Raw genomic sequence first — 19,792 nt, 5'->3', positions numbered from 1 at the left:
GAAAATCAGATGATCCCCTGTTTGCACCCACTGAAACTACTGACTTCAGAGGGACTCTGTGTGGGTCAGGGCCCTCCAAAACGGGTCCAGGTTCAAGATTAGGGCAAGTTTTATTGCGGGTCAACCCTGGGAAATACTCACTTTCGTTTCATAGGGTGTGAAGAGAAATCGCATCTCCAGGATTGCTCTGCTGCATGCTGTGACACACAGTAACAGTGCGGCGGCGTGGCTGTGTAATAAATCCTGTTATTCAGGCATATTTAAATGATATGTCAGCTGTCAGAAAATCCATATTTCACTGGTGTCATCATCGGAAGCTCGTATTTCATGGCCATGGTTTTGCTATTAATGTAATTTTTAAATTGTAAGTTTTCAAATGTGCTACAAGAAATCTCCCCGTAAGTCAGCTCTGCAGATAAGTCACGAACAACAAAAAAAAAGAGCCAGGAAGCTTCTTTAAGCTTTCTTCTTTAACTGCTTCCACCGAGGAGTAGCTTTAATGAAGAAAAGCACTCGTGTTTTGGGGACTTGATGGCAGAGTCAGTTAATGAATTCAGTTTTCACACCGAGAGACCGTTGCACAAGCCGCAGCCAGCGCTGCTCCTATTGCACACCCCAGGCAACAAAATAGCCCGTGGATTGGTAATAACCACCGGTTGCCACTGGAACTGCTAATACATTAGCTGTGTCAGACTGACCTAACCTCTCACCGCTGCCCGTGCTGGTTATACATTAGCCTTGTGTTGTTCCTTCTCTTTTTATTCCAGCCAAACCTTTTCCAAAGGCCTCTTCCCCCAGCCACAGCCCCTCCAGCAGTTACGTGAAGAGCACTTCATCTTCCTCCACAGGCTTCGACTACTCCCACGACGCCGAGGCTGCGCACATGGCCGCCACTGCCATCCTCAACCTCTCCACCCGCTGCTGGGAAATGCCGGAGAATCTCAGCACGAAGCAACAAGAGGCCCCCGGCAAGGTGAGCCGCGCGTGCCCGGGGACCACCGTACCACCACACAGCTGCGGGGGTTAAAACTTGAAGTTTGGGATGGGCGAAATACCTTTTTTTTTTATTTACCCTTCCTTTCATTTTAATCTTTAAATATAGCGGGAATGCAGAGACTCATCACATATCACCCTTTCACTGCCTGCTTTGGGTGATGCAGTTTGGAGGAGGTAATCTTGGCTCTCAGTGTGTTATGGAGATGCATCGTGGTTCAAATTACCTGAGACGAGCATCGTTCCCAAGCAGAGTCTCAGAGGTGGTTTCAGTTGCTCTCTGGTCTGTATCTGATGCCATTTGAGATTCCCCAGTTGTGTCCAGGTTGACCTCCAGCTATATTTCAGAAGAACACAGCCCTTCCAGAAGTCCCATGTTGCACCCCCAGCCTTGGGCAGATGTCTTGGACGCCATGGGGCATCTTAAATGGCACTAGATGCCTGTGTTCAAGCAACTGAGTCAAAATGCCACGTTGCTGGTAGTAGAGGAGTGCATTTGCATGGCATGTTTCTGAAAATATTTATGAAAGAGCATCCCTTCCATACAGTTCCTTCTTACTGACTGTGGAGAGGACAGGACATGAATAACCTGCCCCCCGCACTGCAAAAGACAAATGGGGGCAAGATCCCCACAGGGAATTGCTGGCAGCTGCTAACGTTGGGCGTGTTTCCAACCTTTCAGTCCATGGACATTGAGGTGGATGAAAATGGGACTCTGGACTTGAGTATGAACAAGCACCGCAAACGGGAGAGCACCTTTCCCAGCAGCAGCAGCTGCAGCAGTAGTCCCAGCATGAAGTCCCCAGATGTGTCCCAGCGCCAAAACAGCACCAGTGCCACGAGCAGCACCATGACCTCCCCCCAGTCCAGCCAGACCTCCCGCCAGGATGAATGGGATGGGCCCATTGACTACACTAAACCAAACCGTCAGCGGGAAGAGGAGCCAGAAGAGGTGAGCGGTGACTCTTGATGCTTAAATAACACCTCATGGGGGATTGAATGCCATGTTTGCTTGCGCAGTTGTCCTATTTTCCCCCAGAACCCCTAGTTTGCCCTTTGAGCCTAGGAGAGAAGTATTATTAGCGTCGTCAGTGCTACCAGATACCAGCAGCGGACAATCAGGCAGGAGGCAGGTGCTCTTGGATCTGTTGGGGTGCTCTTGCCAAGGGAGAACCCACCACTTGCGTTGTCTTGGGTCTGCAGTGCTTTCTTCCTTGTAAATCCTTTCAGCTCATTTGCACCAGTGGTGCTGCTGGTGACGTTCCCCAGGATGATTTATGTCTGCCATTAGCAGATCTGGCCCTGCGTTAATCCTTGCAGGTGGGGGAGCCCAGCCATTACCTCCTGGCTGGGGTGAGCGTCCTGGCCCTGGAAGCAGCACGCTGCTTCTCTGCCCGTGGGGAGGCAGGTGCTGCTGAGGATGAGTGCGGGGGGATTGTACTGATCTTCATCCCTTCAGGACCTTAGGAGAGCCAGGTGTAAATCCCTGTACAGACGTGTTTTACACATTTCTCCTATAAAAAGGGGAAATTGCAGACTATTTGATCTCTGGTTTGGGTACTTCAAGGCACTTGCAAAGGGTCAGGAGTGTTGGCTATGCTGCACTAACTGGGATGAGCCTGGGATCCTTTCCCACCACGGCTCAGCATCAATGCCCGCCACTACAACCACTTTTCCTGGCTGTTTTCTTGCAGTCAGAGCCTGCCGCCCACTCTTTTGCTTCCTCGGAAGCTGATGAGCAAGAAGTGTCGGAGGAAAACTTTGAAGAACGAAAATACCCAGGGGAAGTTACTTTAACCAACTTCAAACTTAAATTCCTCTCTAAGGACATCAAGAAAGAGCTGCTCACGTAAGTCCTGCCCTCTTGTCTCTTCCTCCAAAATGTATAAAATATGTACGTGGGACAGCCAGGCTGGTAGGAGACAAAATCTGTTCGCAAATACATTTTAAAAATTAGAAGCGTAGTTCCCTTTCTTACTGTGATTGGTCTTATCGCATCTAAGCGGTTCAAATGAAAGCTCAGAGGGAAACCCTATCCTCATACAACTGCTGATCAATGAGGCATTCAGCCTTGAAACTCTGCAGTGATGAAGGGATCTTTCTGGGGGGCTCAGTGCTCTCAGGATTCACAGATGTGGACATGGAAACCTCCCTGCAGGGCCTGTTTTCCCTGGTGTTTTCCTGCAAGAGTGTTTCTGGCACAGTGATGGAGCCTGTCCAGTCTCCTGCCCCCTCGTTTTGGGACACTGGGTGATGCTGTGGAGCCAGGAGCACCCAAGGGATCTCAGTACCTTCTGAATGGGGGTGTTGAACCACAAGGTGCCCTGTTGGGAGGCAATGAGTCCCATCACCACGATACTGCAAGGCCACAAAATGTGAACTAGGGCTACGGCAAGATTGCATCTTAGATTGGAGAGAGATCTTAACCAAACTGACATCTGCATGTTCATGGCATTGGGTGGGTGGAAATACAGACCCAGGTCTGTTCTATTAGATGGAGTATTGCTCTGCATCCACACTGATCCCCCAAACTAATGTTAATGTTTAGAGCCTGACTCAAATGCTGCAGCTTGGACCTGGCTCTGATCTAATGGCAGGTCGGGATCACTCTGGAGGTTGTGCTGAGGAGGTCTCACCTCTCAGGCATCCCAGCAGATCTGCTGGGCTTGGGCCTCTTTCCTGTGCATCTGACCTTCCCATATGTTAAACAGGGAAGAGTCAGCGGCCATCGTTTTGCTGACCTTGTACAATGTAGCTCGTTATTTGGCTACGCAAGCAGGAGGCTGAGGGAGCAGACAGGCAGGAGGAGATCCGTGGGGGTAGAGCAGCAGCAGCATCTTCCTTAAAGGAGCAAAGCACAGACCAGCTGCCCTATGCAAGCTCTAAAGGCTTTGTGAAAACCCAGCAGCGATATGAATAGCAATTTCTGAGGTAGAGCCCTGAAGTCCTCCTGTGCTATAATTGTATTATGAGGGTAGAGAAATTTCCTAAATGGAAACAGCCCTGGAATAAATAAATGGTGTCGTGGGCAGCCCTGAGCCTTCTCTCCCCATTTAGCATCCTTGTTCCTTTCTGGCCCAAGGGCTGTAATGAATTAGCTGTAGTTAACTCAGGAGCAGACTTGCCCTCTGCGTCTGTCTGATGCTCCGTGTCTGGGCGCAGTTCTTGGGCCATCTCCAGGCGCTGACGGCAGTCGCTGCGAAGGTGCTCCTCACCTCTGCCTTCTCGCTGCCCTGCTGTCGGCACACGCCTGGGTACCACATAGCAATCCATCACTGCTGCTCGAACATCTTCATAGCAGTGCTGGCTTTAGGGCTCACGGTGTTGGTGTGGGTGTGAAAAGGACTCAAGGGTGAGCAGGGAATAGCTGCATCCCCAAGACTCAACCTGCCAGGCCAAACTGTCCCAGGACATCCCTGCAGTGTGCCAGGACATGCCTGCGCTGTCCCAGGACATCCCTGCTCTCCCGCATACCCTCTGGCCTCGGGCAGGCAGGGCACGACTCTGCCAGAGCCTCACTGCTCATGCACAAACTGGATTTTATTCCCTGGACACCGAGAAGGGATGACACCTTTTCCCATTGCCCGTGCAAGTGCAATTCTCTGGGGAGACAGCGGGGAGGGACGGGTGGGAAATGCAGCGAAGGCAGCGGGCGAGATACGGCAGCTTCTGCCTGTCCTCAATTTAGGAGCCCCCAGGCACATGAGTCAGAGGTTACTTTTATTCCCTTTGTGGAGTGAACAGTGTTTTCAAGCTTTTCTTTGCAGCTACAGGGGTTGGGGAAAAAAAAAAAAACATTTCAGAAAGCTGAAACCTGGCGCTTTCAGGGAATAAGCTGGTTCCCGCAGCTAGAGCTTCAGTATTGCAAAAATCATCCAAATTGGCAGCACCAAGGCAGTGGTGTTCATGTCTGTTTGTTCATGCCACCCAGCAGGCTGCTTTAAGCCTTCCACTGCCACTGAGCAAACCAAGCAACTAAGTATTTTGAACACTTCCTTCACATCTGCCACAAATTTTTTCCATTTTTTCAGGATCCTTGTGATCTTTTGGGAACAAAAAAGGGAGGAAGGGGAGCTGAAAGGGAAACAGCTGGTTTATTTGCATGCAAACATATAAACACATGGCGAGGTCCGATGGAAGGAGCTGGTGTAAGGGGTCTGGCACCGGGGCCGGGCAGAGCCGCCCCGCAGACAGACCTCGAGGAGGGCTCAGCTGGTTTTGCAGATCCGTGGCTCTCGGGTGAATTCCTGCCTTTCCAGCACTTACACTCGTTGTTGTTGTTGCCCAGTTGCCCAACCCCAGGCTGTGACGGCAGCGGACACATAACGGGAAACTATGCCTCTCACCGCAGGTGGGTTGACCTTTTTCTCATGGTTCGGACTCTAAAGACAACTTTTTTTTTCTTTTAGTATATTTTTTGACCATGTGGATAGTTTGGTTCTGTTTCCTCCCCACCTTCTGTTGCCCCTCTCCCTCCCCCCACCCTGGCCCTTTTTCTTTTTCCTTTTTTCCTTTTTTTTTTTTTTTTTTTTTTTTTTTTTGCTTATCCAGATATTCCATCTCTTCTCTTTCAGCCTTTCTGGTTGTCCTCTTGCTGACAAGAGCCTCAGAAACCTCATGGCTGCCCACTCTGCTGACCTCAAGTATGTTTGCGCTCAACTTGGAACTCCTTTTTTTTCTTTTTTTTCCACCCTTTTTTCTCTCTTCCTCCTCCCTGCCCTCCCCCTCCTTTTGCTCTGCTTTTGCTTTTCCATCCCCTCCCTTCTCCTTTCAAAGAGCCGATCAAAATCCACCTGCGAGGAGCTCTGGTGGAGCCCAGCCTCCAGCTGCCGCGTTGGGAAGAGTCAGCATCACGGAGCAAGGCTTATTTTGGGAGGGGGGATCACAGCAGCGATCAGAAATAACCCGGACCCCTGGCAGGTTTCCTTTGGGCACTGTAGACTTATGCTACTTTCTTTTTCATTTGGCGTCTTTTCCCAAGCTCTTGTTTCCCTAGTTTGTGCCATAACCCTTTTCATTCAACATTTTTTTATAGCTCTCAAATAATCCAAAGCCTCGATAGAGGCACATGCTTTATTTTTGGGTAGAGACACAGCTGAGAAAATGCCACCAGGACATAGCGAAAAGAAGCCAACTCTTTTGGAGAACCTGGGATGCTAATTTTATGCTAAATTTTAGGGGTTGTTTGGGATGCAATGACAGAGGTTCCTATCCATTTCCATGGGAGTTTGATTTGTGAGGGAATGAAAGAGGGGGCAAGCAAACGCTTGGTGAGGCCGGATCCTGAGCCAGTGGCAAAGGACTCACAGGCACACAAATTTCTTTGTTCCCATTTCTGCTTCTGATGGGAGGAACCCGGTCTTCATGTTTTCATTCAAATATCTTCCTCTGAATCCTGTTTTCAGCTTTGCTGCTGTCTTCCCAAAGCTCCTCATTTTCACTAGGAGCTTATTCTTCGTAAGAGGGTTTCCCAAATTCTCTCTTAGGTTACCTCCTCTAAAGAAAGGTTTGATAGAAATTGTATTTAAAGTAGATGGAGACACTGGGGGCACCCAAACCCTCTTCCACCCAACCTACATCTTTGGGGAAAAGCTAATTGTGATTTTTTTTCCAACATCACTTCCACAGAGCCAGCCTATTTTTGGAGTCTGATTCTCCTCTGAGCTCCCTGCTTTGCTGAATCCAGTTTCAGTATTATTTAGACACTGAGATATTCATAACTGTAACTGAAGAGCCTCTACCGAGAATAAAACCTCATGGGGGGACTTCACGTTGCACAGGCTCATCATAAAAAAAATAAATATGTCCTGTGTCCTGTATGCAATCAGTGATGTTTGGAGCCAGGGTAAGAATAGTCAAGTCAGGTGGGAGCCCCTTTGGTCATTAAGGTGGTCAGTAAAGCCCCAAATCCCTTTTTGGTGGCCCGGAGGGCAGCGTGGGTCTGGGACTGCTCCACACCCCACCACCGATGCGGGTGCTGGTGCAAGGAAAAATGTTCGTTAAGCACCTGCTCCTTATCACAGAGGTGGAAAAAGTAGCTGGATTAGTTGATATTAATAGAATATCTTAGTGGAGGGAAAGGATTGCATGATTAGCGCTAAGTACACTTAATCATGCATTATAGACGATACACATTTTGAAAGAACCTCTTAAGAGAGCTTTGCTGAACTGGTGTTTCTCCAACAGCCTTAAAGAATAGCCCAGTGATCAGGCAATTAGTGTTAAAGATATTAAAAGCTCTCAGGAACAGTGCCCATTCCAGTAAGGGCCCGGAGAAAAAGCAAACGGGGTCGTCCCTGAGACGGAGCATCGCACCGAGCCTTGCTGTGCAGCATCCCCGGCTGCCCTTCGGCATCCGATGTCAGCGCTTTTTATCAAAATACTATATAAAACAGGAGACTTCTGGCCAAAACAAAGCTTTTTAATGTTATTTCCCAAGTACTGCTTTTTTTCTATGTCCTGGTGAGGATGGGAGCGGAGGAGGGAGGAGGGGAAGAGGACTTGGAGATATTACAGATAGCGCAGTCATCGCTTTTCACAACTTCAGATAAGGCCATGTCAGTGTTTCTATTATAAATTCTATTTCAGGGGTTAATATCCCTGATATAAAAAAAATAGCTCCAGGCTGGAACATGCAATAAAAGGTCTCTGTCGGTATGATTTGTCTCCAGATAATTAAAAATAAAACTCAAATCACTTCTCTCCCTTTTTTAAAAGTCCCAAAAGGCAAAAGGAGTTCGGTGTTAGTGTTTTCGTAATTTCATCCCACCCTGAAGCTAGAACAACAAAGAAATAGTTTTGCTTTCTATTTTAACAGCATTCAACAGGGAAATGTCACAGTCATCTCCTAAACCTGTAATTTCTAAATGAGTTAGAGAATTTGCACCCTCATTGGGGTCCTGCAGAATGTGTCCCTTCTCTTACTGCACTGGACCTATGTGCATTTATGTTTTCTTGAGTCTGAGCAGGCTGAGCCTGGGTCCTCACTTAGTCTCCCTGTCACCCTTCTGGGACCAGGTTGTGTCCCTGCTCTCCCACCCTAGGTGAGGTGCCATTTTTTTTTGCCAATGGAGACTCTTCAATGACCCACAAATGCCAATCTCTCCCTCAGAGCTGGTGCAAAAAGGAGAATTTTGGTATTTTCTAACAACAAAAAAAAAGAGGACTTTTTAAAAGGCCATTTTCCAAGCTGCAGAACTAAAGGCATCTGTGGAAATCATTGCTCCATTGACTCTCAGGGGCCAGAGCACCTCAACGATACCATTGCCTGGGTCAGGCATGAGCTTTCCCAAAGACATTGGCCTCCGGGGCTGCCCGTGCACCGTCATGTGTTGCCCATCAGTTCACTGGGGCGTCCTGGAGACACATCAATCCCTGTTCTGCGGCCGGGTACCAACCAGTGCTACCAAACCAGGCACCGGTGGCTTTAAAAATGGGGATTGAGAAAGTGGGGCCACGGCAAAATCCTCCCTTGAAAAGAAAGGGCATTCTGCAAGCTTGCGGTCATCCCGTGAGCTTTGCTCGCGCCGGCGGCACCGTGGATTTCCTCCCGCCGGTGCTAATCACTTGACTCAAATAGCCCTGGCTAATTGGCAGGCTGGCGCGCACATCCTCGGCGAGCACTCCTCGCCTCTCTTCCTTGTCCCCATGACAACTTTTATGTCCGCCGCGTCACCTACAGCATTTGGAGCAGATCTTTGTGCTCGTGGTACTTCACATCCCCTCACCTTTCTCGCTTCTGCACCCTTAATGATACGGTGCTTAACTCGTGCCATTATCTTCGCTGCCGCTCGGTAAGGCTCGCAGCCTTTGTGCAGGTTTGTGTGATCACAGAACTATTCTCCAGGCTTTGCTTTCAATCATGTCCTGGAGTGCTGGATGCTTACCTTCAAACCCATGATCATGGCTGCATCTTCAAAGACCCCTTTGAAACGGCAGCGGCTGAGGACCGAGGGGCAGATTTTGCACCGAAGCACCAAAAGCTGCTGGCGCACCGTGCGTGGTGACCTGGTGATCCCCAGCCCAAGGCCCCGCAGGCAGCTGTCCCCTTGCAGACCCCCCTGTCCCTTGCCCAAGGTGTTACAGAAGGAGGAGACCCGAGGTTAACCTAACCTTGTCCCCCCTATTCCTCCATTACTTTCCATCAGAGGCATCAAATGGTTTTGGACTCTGAGGACCCTCCTGGGGTGGGGTGCCTGTTTGCTCTCATGAGATTAGCCCCTGCCAAATCACCCAGAACTGAGCCGAGACCTTCTGTTGGGCTTCCTCTTGGTGTTGGCTGAGGTGGCCCTGGAGGAGAAAGCTCGATGGCCAAGCTGTCCAGAGTTGTAGGCTATTTTTCTGGTTTCTTGTCTATGCTTGCATCCAGCCCAATGGCCCTGGGTGGTACCTGCCATCTCCTTATGTCATCCTCAGGAAGACAGACACTGTCCTGGAGGTCTTTTTTTGGCTCCTTTGTTATCATCTCCTGAGCTGTCCCCTTCACAAGGGGGGCGACAGAGGCTGGGACTCACCTCTCTCCGCTGGAGAGCAGCTACCTGCCGCACTCCCAACGTCCCCACCTCCTCCCATTGATGTTCTTCTCCAACGCCGACATCATGCAGCGATGCATCGACTTTGGTGTCGTGGATATTACAGACCAGACCTTGTTCTTACAGGGGGAGAAGGGGCAGGAGGAAAAACCTGCTTCTGTGTTGACAGTCCCTAGATTTCTCTTTGAAATGAGCTGTCGCAAAGCGCCGATCCCCTGCTCGCATCCCCAGGCTAATCTGAGCATCCCTTTCCTCCGCAGGTGCCCTACTCCTGGTTGTGATGGCTCTGGTCACATAACAGGAAATTATGCATCGCATAGAAGGTAAGATCCCCCTTAAATTATTTCCTCTGTAGCCTCTTTCTGGTTTGTTTTTTTTTTTTTTTTCCCCCTGCAGTGGGCAGAGCTGTAAAGTTCTGAATAAAACATTAATGTTACTGACAACTGAAGCCTATTTTCATCTCTTTAATCTGACTTCTCTTTTTTTTTTTGATGTTTTCAGCATCTGATTAGAAGCTCCCTTCAACAGAATAAAAGACAAAGGGTCAGATTTTAGCTGATGCAATGTTCCTGTTAATAATGATACCTATTTATGACTTCTATTATCACTTTAGAGCATTAATAGCAGAGATCTGAGCCTTCTGTTTCAACAATTCCATTAAACATCACAGGCTGTTAGCAGATATCTTCTTATCTAGACACCATTAATTACTGTCCATCTCCCTCAATTTTTTATTATTTTTTTTTTTCTCCTGACTTCTCCTCGTGATGTGAAGCTGCAAAACGAGAGAGATCAAAAACACTGTGCGAAATTCAAGGGAAAGATGACTGAAGCGGGGGAATAGCAAATGCAGTGATTCTGCCAGTGAGACAGGCCTTTCTTCTCTTTTTAACCACAGTCTGTCAGGCTGCCCTCGTGCCAAGAAAAGTGGGATCAAGATCACCCCGACAAAGGATGATAAAGAAGATCCAGAGCTGATGAAGTAAGTCTGGAGGAAACTCCCCAGCTTGATCCCCTTTGCCTCGCACAGATTTACGCGGGGGAACAGCATCCATCCTGCATCCCCCCTCGCTCGCGCTGCTCGGAGCATCGTCTGCCCGCGCTGGAGCGGGCGCTGCCAAAGCTCTTCCGCTGGTTTCTGGGGAATTTTTCCCTGATCCCAAAAATGGTCTTGCAATTTTGAAATTTGATTGGAAAATTGGGCGGCGGGGAGGTAACAGTGTATTTTTTCTTACTTGTTTTTGCAGATGTGAAAGGTAGGCTGGTAGGGCACAAACAGTTCCTCTCCTACCTGTGCTTTATATAATTCCTAAAAAACCCACCAGTGTTGTAAATGAGGGTAAGACCCCACAGTCAAGCAAAATGTTGCAGGTTTTCGGGCAGTAATGGGCAGGCGAGGAGTGCTGGAGGGCTTGCTTAGCCCCCAGGAACATGCTAGAAATAGAAACTATCCAGCACTGAGTCGGGTCAGGATCCGGTAACCCCAAATAAGACGTTTTGTCGAGTCTTTGCCACAGCTGAATATTCAAAGCAAACAGAAAAAGCCTTTCTCTGCTGCCTGGGGCTGAATTTTTCAAAACATCCCAGGGGGTTTACTCCTACTGGGAACCTAGATTTTAAATCTCTTAGTCTGCCTCTGGAGCTTTCATTTGCTGTGAAATCCATTTGTCCCGACTTTTAGCAAGCCCGAGCATCCCGGTCTCGGCGTCCAGGGCCTGATGCGAGGTTTGGGGTCTGTGTCTCGACCCCTCAGGCAGCTACAGGACATCAAAGCCTTTACAGCAGGGCTGGGGCCAGCACTGACTCCAGCATCCTATTTTTTGTTAACCCAGAGCATCCCCAGCCTTTCTGGAGCCTGTCCGCTCACCCAGCAAGTGCAGGTGGAGGGCGGTAAAAAGAAACATGGAAAAACTTATCACCCCCTCCAAGAGTTTCCGGATGCCCATAAGTGCTGGCATTTCTGGCCAAACCCCTTTGGCTCAGCAGACTGTCCCCAAACGCATCTTTTTTTCCCTATTTTAGCCCTCCGGCAGGTCTTGCCCTTGCAGAAGAGCAGAGGGGAAAACCTCCCTGTACCCGGGGTTTGCCCTGGAGCGGGGGCTGAGCCGGAGCGGGAACCGGTGGGTGTGGAAGAGCCCCGCGGGGGCTGCGGGAAACCGGGATGCGCGAGCTGGGGAAGGACCTTTAAGAACGATGATATTTGAGCCATCTGCTCTGTTCTTACTCCTCAGTCTACAGGAAGGAAAGCCTCCCAGTTAAATGAGCCGCGTGATAATTAGCAAGAGTTAGCGGAGTTTGTTAAAAATTAAGCAACTTACTCGAGAATCTGTGGGAAAAAAAAACTTTTTTGGTTCAAATATGCTAAATTGCTGGTGGCATTGTAATGCTGTGCCATTAACCAGCGGGAAGGACAGGCAGCAAATGCTGTCGTGCAACTGTCAGCTGTTGCACGTTTGCTTCTTCTCCCGCAGTCGGAGGCTCCGGCTGGGAGGCTGTCCCTCTCCACGTTTTCCCCACGGACACGTGCCCTGCGGGGCGGGGGAAGCCGTGGCTTTGCCCATCCTTGCCTGCCCCGTTCGGGGCTGGGAGCAGTCGGGGACATGCCAAGCGGCTCCCCCAGTGCGGTTTCTCTGCAAAGAGGTTGCTTCCCAGTGCAATCCCAGTGGAGGCTGGTTGTGGCTCTGCTGCTCCGTCGGCAGCGGGACCGTGGGCACGGGTGCAGGCAGCGCCGGTTGGGCACGAGCGTATGGCATGAGGGCATGAAGGCACTCCCCATGTCCCGTGGTTCAGGCAGCAACCCCCACCCCTCCAGCACGCCCAGGAGGAGCAGAAGCTCCTCTGAGCTGTGCAAAACAACACGGTACAATGATCCCTTCGCTGCCGCCTTCCCCCAGCCCTGGGAAAGCTCCCGCTCTGCCTCCCGCAGCAAGGAGCGCCCGGCGCGGCTTCGCGTTAAGGACCTTCAGCTCTAAATCCATCCTCTGTCTGCACCGAGCGCCGCTTGGAACCCGGCCGAGTTTTGCACATCGCCACCGAGGAGAAAGTCATTTAGTCCCTGTTGTTTTTGCTGTTCATCCTTCAAGTAATTTGCTACAGACTTGATTGAACAGATCACCTCAACCTTCAGCCCAGCCCTGGCATAAAACGGAAGCATCCACGGCTGCCTAATTGATCAAACACTACTGGTGCTTCCGTTAAATAATAATTAAAAAAAAAAAAAAAAATTAAAAAAATGTCCAAGCCAGCTGTTTTGCACAATAAGGCTGTGGTTTATTTTTTTAACAATGAAAATGTAATGAAAGTTAAATTAACAGCGTAAAATATGTAACGGTTGGGCCGTAACGGCTGCATACTAAATGCTGGGGTTTGTCTCTTTCTCTCTTGCTCTTTCCCCCCCCGCCTCCTTTTCCTCCTGAGGATTCAGTAATTTGCTTGTGATCATATAAAAGCAATGATGTTATGAATTTACTGAGGATCCTGCTGGCAGGGATATTATAAGTGAATTGTGCTGCATTTGCAGCTGATTAAAATCAAGATCAGCATTTTTCAAATTATCTTGGGAAAAGGCTGGGTGTACAGCTCCCCCCTTCTGCTGTCATCTCCCTTTTGTATGAAATATAAACAATCAGGGTAATCATTTCTGCGGTGAAACGCAGCTTGCGATTTTCAGGAGCAGCTCAGTGGATATTTTGCTGGGGAAACTTAAGTCCCTAATTGCTTTCAAACCGAGGACACGGGGTTATTTTTGCCATTTCTTACGTACTTTTCCTCCCACCCCTCCTTTTTTCAGAGTAACCTCCCTTGAGTAATAAACTTTTAACTCTATTTATAATTGACTAGCGTCTTTAAACAAATGCAAACCACAGCAGAAACCTTAATAGATACACCGGGCTGTGTCGAACGGCTGAATTTAGTGAGTATGCCATTAGGCAGGGAGTTTGCGAGCAGGGAGGAAGGAGATGCCTTTTAGAGAGGCACTCATCCTCTGGGCAATTAGCACAAGTCAGTGCTTCCATGACGCCCCTCGCAGCTCCCGCATGCTTTAACCAGCCATAAACGGCGGCAGAAGCACGGGAGCGGGAGGGCTCATGTGCCACCTTGACGGTAATTCCCACTTTTATCCCTTTGCGAGCGCAGGTTGATCTCTCGGTAGCCGCGGGATGCGAACCAGGAGGAGGAGGAGGAGGAGGCAAGCGAGGCGGTGCCGCGGCGGCAGGCGGAGGGGTGCCCCGTGGTTTATTTGTCCTGTCTGATGGGGTACGGGCTCAGAAACCCCTCGGACGCCCTCCTTGCGGGAGCAGGTTTGCAGCCTTTTCGGTGCACAGGTTGCAGCCTGATGGGCTCCCGGGTCAGGGACTGGTTCACGGGGAAGGGTTGTGTCCCCATGGGCACAGACAGTGCCCCTAGATCGCGTTGACCGTGGTAGTGTAGGGTGGTAAAGCTGATGACCCTGGGTTCCTCGGCAGCAACGCCGGGCAGAGCCAGCTGTAAATGTGTGATGGTTCGGTGCGAACGTGTCAGCCTTGGGGTAACGTCGGGATCCCACGTCAGGCGGCCCGACCCTTTGCCTTTGCCCTCAGTGAGGCACCAAACACACCACTGGGTCCTGCTTTCGGTGCAAGTGTGAGTGTGATGTGACCTCCACAGTCTTTCCCTCTTGCAGGATTTACCTTGGCTCGCTTTGGCTCTTTTGAAGGGGCAGTCATAGCTCTTAAGTTCCCATCTGCCATTCCCATCAACTAAGCATCTACCCCGTAAAGTCCAGATGAGATCCCCAAATGGGAATGCTTTCTTCCCAGGCTTCCTCGTTCCTGCTCATCCCTAATTTCCTTACGTCCCTCTTCATTCCCGTGCTATAATTTTTGGTAATTCCCTGTGCCCAGGTGTCCGGTTCCTGGCTGCGTTGGGCTCGGACACATCAGCGGGAAATACGCCTCTCACCGGAGCGCGTCAGGGTGCCCTCTCGCAGCCCGCAGGCAGAAGGAAGGATCGCTCAACGGCTCCTCATTTTCCTGGAAGTCGTTGAAAAACGAAGGCCCAACCTGCCCTACCCCGGGCTGCGATGGCTCCGGCCACGCCAACGGGAGCTTCCTCACTCACAGAAGGTAAATCACAGGGTTGAAATCACCGGGAGCGTGACAACGTTGCCATGGACTAACCTACCTGCCTGTGGATGCTGCTTGAGCATCGTTCAGCTCTTCATGCAAGGCTCAATAGCCGGTGCTTTTGATGCTGACTTCAGTCAGGTTGCTCCAAGGTTGGAGCTTTCTGCATGGAAGAAAATGCGTAGTTGTTTTAATATTGCAATGGTGAGATGTGGATTGGGCAAAACCATGAAAACTGATAATATAACGTCCTTCCATGAGCAAGCCAGAACAGGACTTGGGCACCCCAAACAGAGGGTTTGACACCCAAACCAGCCAGACTCGCCTCACCTTCCTCACCTGTCATGCCCTCGCTTTTAGGAAACAATGTGGTTTTTAATCTTTGTTCAGAGAAAAGTGCTCTCGCTTTATAACTGGGGAGTTTTGTGGCATTATTCATACAGCAATTTCCTCTGTACCATAAAAAGCTTTTAGAAGAACTGTCTCACAGCATGAACTCCACCAAATAGTATGTGCTCTTGTTGGGAACATAAGCACCTATAAATACCGAGAGTTTATGAAACCCCTTTTTACTTGCTTTTCAGTTTGTCAGGGTGTCCAAGAGCTACTTTTGCTGGGAAGAAAGGAAAACTCTCAGGGGATGAAATTCTCAACACAAAGTTCAAGACCAGCGATGGTAAGGATTTTCACTCCTTTTGCTCTGCAGGTGTGTCAGGGTTTTGAGCCTGTATATCTTTTTCTTTGCAGACTGGGGAGGTTTCAACACAGAAATCTGGCCTTAGATTTGCAAGCTTATCATGTGCTATGAACACCCATTTCTTGGGTTGCCTGGGTATTGGGGGTGGCGTGGTACCGGCACCGCTCCCCGAGTGACACACCGGGAGGGAGCGGGTAAAACGATAAAGAAGGAGTTTCCACAGTGAAATTCCAGGCAAAGAGAATTCATGCCAAAACTGATTTTTTTTTTTTTTTTAAATATTCACTGGCATTTTTACAAATCACTTGCAGTCGTTCAGGAATTTTCACCTATTCAGGCTTTTAATCCTGCAGTTATTTCTGGATCTGGAATTTTGTTATCGATGGCACTTTGCATTTCCAGTGCGATTACTGAGGTTTCTGTGGTATTTGACAAGGTTCAGGCATTTAACTTGAATACTTGTATAGTTCAGAATCTATAAATACCTGCACTCTTCTAGAAATATTGCTTTATCTTATGAACGTTGTAATTTCTAATCATGACATGCATTGGTTTTTTAAATGGCATCTTCCCAAACTCAGGACTGGACAGTGACCTGAGTTTGCAGGGCAATCAACCTTGCAGGGTGCGTGGAGGTGCTGGACTCCAACCGCTACGCTGTCGTTGGCTTTTGCATTTACATATTGACCCATAAAGTATCATTGAACCGTGATGCTAAAAACCTTACTAAAAAAATAAAAATAAAAATAAGCAGGTGAGATGTGCATCCCATTTAGAGGGTGTAAAAGCAAAGGCAAGGACTTTGTGAGTGGTGATGTCTATGCGACAGGATGGGCTCAGCAGAAAGCCCAACATTTTCGCTTATCCTGCAAGCGTTTGCTGATTGCCCTTGACCTTCCCTCCCGCAGTCCTGGAGAACGATGAAGAGATCAAGCAGCTGAACAAGGAGATCAGTGAGTTGAATGAGTCCAATTCAGAGATGGAAGCGGCCATGGTGAAACTGCAGTCACAGGTTTGTGTGCTTGGACGTGCGTCCAAGCCCACGGATGCATGGCCAAGCCCCTTGCATGGGTGGCAGTGCCGTCGCGTGAGGGTTGGTAACCCTGCCATGCGCCTTGCTCTGCAGATCTCCACCATGGAGAAGAACCTGAAGAACATTGAGGAGGAAAACAAAATCATAGAGGAGCAAAATGAAGCCCTGTTCCTGGAGCTCTCAGGGTTGAGCCAGGCTCTAATCCAAAGTCTTGCCAATATCCGCCTTCCGCACATGGTAAGAAACTTCGACAGCGCTCGCCCCAGCCGGCCTGATCGAGGGAGCTGTACCAAACCCAATTCACGATAAGGCTTAGGTACAATCAAGGAGCGGGAGAATTGCTTATATACACCTGCGTGTCCTTTATAAGATCAGTACTTTTGCCTTATCTCTGAAGCTTGCATTATATCTCCCTTTTGTTGTCATTTTCTGCTGATCTCCCTTTGTGTCTATTGTTCTGTCTCATTACATCTGGGAGCATTATCACAAAATAGGAAACTTTATCAAGGGCACCCAGCGCCTTTTAGGCTAAGGCAGCACAAGCAGAGATCAGGAGGGATTGGATTTCAACGTCAGAAAGATCTTACAGCTCCTATTATAATGCAGGTAGTTTCAATTCAGTTTTGAATAGCTGGCAGCCAAAGAATAGCATTCTTAAAGAGAGTGTATTTTGTTTAATTTAACAAGGTTTAACAGCCCACAGCATGTTACACAGAGTTACTGCAAACTGAAAAGACTGCATTAAAATAGTAAAACCACAAAAGGCTATTAATTACCTTCTCTCTATTCCCAGGAATGTAATTACTGTTGTCAAAACCAGGTGTGTGGAGGGGGGGCTCGTGTTGTTGGGGAAGCTGTCCTCTTACAACTTATAAAGACCATCGCAATGATCATAGGAATGAGCTTTTGATTTATTTTTTCTGCCATCATTTTTTTGGGGACTTCTTTTCATTGGGATTTGTATTTAATTTCAGGCTGGTTGGAGAGAAGCCATCCTCCAGCAGAGCAGTTTTGGATAGTATTCACCCAGCTGCCTTACTGGCAGAAAACCGCTCGCTGAGTGCTTTTCTGTAAAGTATTTGACACATAAAGGTCAAATAAACTGTTCAGCAAATATTTTTTCAAGGTTTCAGGCAACTCCAATTAAATAATGCCCACGAGACTTGTGTGCTCATTTTATTCCTGTTCTTTTTCTTCCTCCTCCCTTTCTTTTATCCCCATTAACTCCAAGTTAGATATTTGCAAGGTTTCCACAACGCCCCTCAAAATCAAAAGCTGTACCGCAGCAGCGTGCTGGTGTGGGCAGATGTGAGCGAAGGTGACCGGGCTCCTGTCCTAACTTTGCCTTTGATTCCTTCCGTGATGCTTCAGCAGTCCCTGCCTCCTCTCGTCCTCCAGCCCTTCATTTCCATGGCTTAATTCAGCCTCAAGCCCGTCAAACTGCCTGCACACGCTTAACCTGATGCTGTTAATAGTTCCATGAGGCCAATGCATAAAATTAAGGATCCAGTTAAGATCTGGCAGGATCAGGGGTTGCACGACGAGATTCCCATACGTACAACACCGCCCACAAAAAGGATCCGACATGGAGACCTTTGGCTGTTGGTACATACAGATGATTAATTGCAAAGAAACATCTCAGCCTCTTCCTGCTCTACTACTAACACTTTTATTTGGCTTTTTTGGCTGCAGGAGCCAATTAGTGAGCAGAACTTCGATGCGTATGTGAACACGCTGACCGACATGTACACCAACCAGGAGTGCTACCAGAACCCGGAGAACAAAGACCTGCTGGAGAGCATCAAGCAAGCCGTCAAGGGCATCCAGGTTTAGTGCCGCGGGACAGAGACGAGCAAGCGAACAGACTGTAAGATGGAACTTTCCCTCCAAGTATTCAGGTTTACAAGTTAGAAAACTTGTTTAATGAATGAAAAAAAAAAAAAAGAAAAAAAAAAGGACCAAAATGTAACCAAGAGGCCATTTCTGAGACGTGGAACTGATCGAACTCAATGTTCTCGTTTACTTAACTTTGGACCTTCTTGAGAAAAGTGGGATTTTTCTACCTGGACCACAAGGTAGATCAGGATGGAAGGTTAATTCCTCCAGTAGGCTGTGGGGCTTGGTAGCTGGTGAAGAGCAGGCGTCTTTCATGAGTTGCCATGCTCTTGCAGAGTTGATCCAAGAGTTAAAACGTTACAAGAACAGGGTCTTGTCTGATCCAAGACTAGTGTATGACTGGCTTAAACCCTCATGTTGTCTATGGTTGTATGTCCAGATCACCTACTCACACATGAATTATGTTCTATGTTGCTACAAGTGCTGGAGCTGCAAGCTACCTGTAAATCTGAACCTGTGCTGGGCCTCCCAACCCCGAGGTGTTCAGATATCCACTGGGCATGGGAACTCTGAAGTATTATAAAGTAGCTTATTTTTATTTTCTGAAAGAAATCTGAAGAGCAGTTCTGGATCTCCAGTGGAAAGCGCAATGGAAAAAAGGTTCTCAGGGAAGCTTTTGGAGTTTGCAACTACAGTATTCCTTTGTCTGTCTTAAATATGAGAATAGCTATTATGAATAGGCCAATACCAGATATTTCATACAGAAGAATTCTTAATGTGTCATGGTCCGGTGTATATGATTTTTTGGAAGTCTGTTTGATGACAGTTCTGGTTCTTTTCATTATTGTGATCATCCTTACAGTGGCGCAGTACTGCCAGTCCAGAGATCATACATCAATGCCAGAGAACGTTTGAGATTGCGATGAACAAAAAAAAAAAAAAAAGAAACAAAAACCAACAAAAAGAGAGATGTTAATTGATGGCCAGCAAAGTGCTTACCTACCGTGAATCAGTAGTTGATTTCTTACAGGTATCCACAGGGCAATGGGTATTTTTTGGTTTGGTGTTCTACATTTTTTGCAAAATCACAGTGCAAGGGCCATTCTGCAAAAAAAAAACAAAAAAAAAAAAAGAAGAAAAAAGAGTATTCAGGTATTGGGTATTCTTCCAAAGAAGCATTTTGTAAGCAGCTCGGTACACGCAGCCCACTGTGCACTTCAAGAACAACTCTATGAATGTCTCTGCGACGCTGCTCCCCAGCGCCTGCTCCGTCACGCGTGGAGCCGGCTGTCACCCCGCGGGTTCGCTCTCCCCACGTTCGCTCCCACCCGGAGCTCCCTGTCCCCCTGCTGCAAACGCTTTGGAAGCGGAGGGGGGCAAAACCCCCCGAGGGGTCCCAGCGCGGGGCGCATCCGCATCCTGCATCCCTCCCGGCGGCGGGGCGGGCAGAGCTGGGGAGGATTTTGCTACAGGCAAGAGTGTGCTGTCGTCTCGAGCCCAATCCTGCAGATATTTAGGGCATAATCTGCGATTCGGAGAAGTCAGTGGAAAGTTTTCCAGTGACTGCAGCGGCCCCTGGATCCGGCCTCGACGCTCA

The 19,792-nt window shown here is 48.7% G+C and overlaps 1 protein-coding gene across 1 annotated transcript in view; it reads left to right on the top strand.

Annotated features, from left to right (window-relative positions):
• The window catches only part of MYT1 (myelin transcription factor 1), a 67,120-nt gene extending 48,000 nt beyond the window's left edge, over positions 1-19,120 (top strand). The window contains exons 13-24 of the mRNA XM_075166751.1: positions 768-973; positions 1,676-1,945; positions 2,688-2,842; positions 5,282-5,344; positions 5,568-5,636; positions 9,785-9,847; positions 10,423-10,506; positions 14,408-14,629; positions 15,214-15,305; positions 16,235-16,338; positions 16,453-16,596; positions 18,052-19,120. Coding sequence (XP_075022852.1) covers positions 768-973; positions 1,676-1,945; positions 2,688-2,842; positions 5,282-5,344; positions 5,568-5,636; positions 9,785-9,847; positions 10,423-10,506; positions 14,408-14,629; positions 15,214-15,305; positions 16,235-16,338; positions 16,453-16,596; positions 18,052-18,192 — 1,613 coding nt within the window. The 3' untranslated portion in view covers positions 18,193-19,120. The remainder of the gene's footprint in view (positions 1-767; positions 974-1,675; positions 1,946-2,687; positions 2,843-5,281; positions 5,345-5,567; positions 5,637-9,784; positions 9,848-10,422; positions 10,507-14,407; positions 14,630-15,213; positions 15,306-16,234; positions 16,339-16,452; positions 16,597-18,051) is intronic.
• The last annotated feature ends 672 nt before the right edge of the window (positions 19,121-19,792 follow it).

This window comes from Calonectris borealis, chromosome 17, assembly GCF_964195595.1.
Source record: "Calonectris borealis chromosome 17, bCalBor7.hap1.2, whole genome shotgun sequence".
In the NCBI taxonomy this organism is placed as follows: Eukaryota; Metazoa; Chordata; class Aves; order Procellariiformes; family Procellariidae; genus Calonectris; species Calonectris borealis.
The sequence above is the reverse complement of the archived record's forward strand: the minus strand, read 5'-3'. Positions and strand labels throughout refer to the sequence as shown.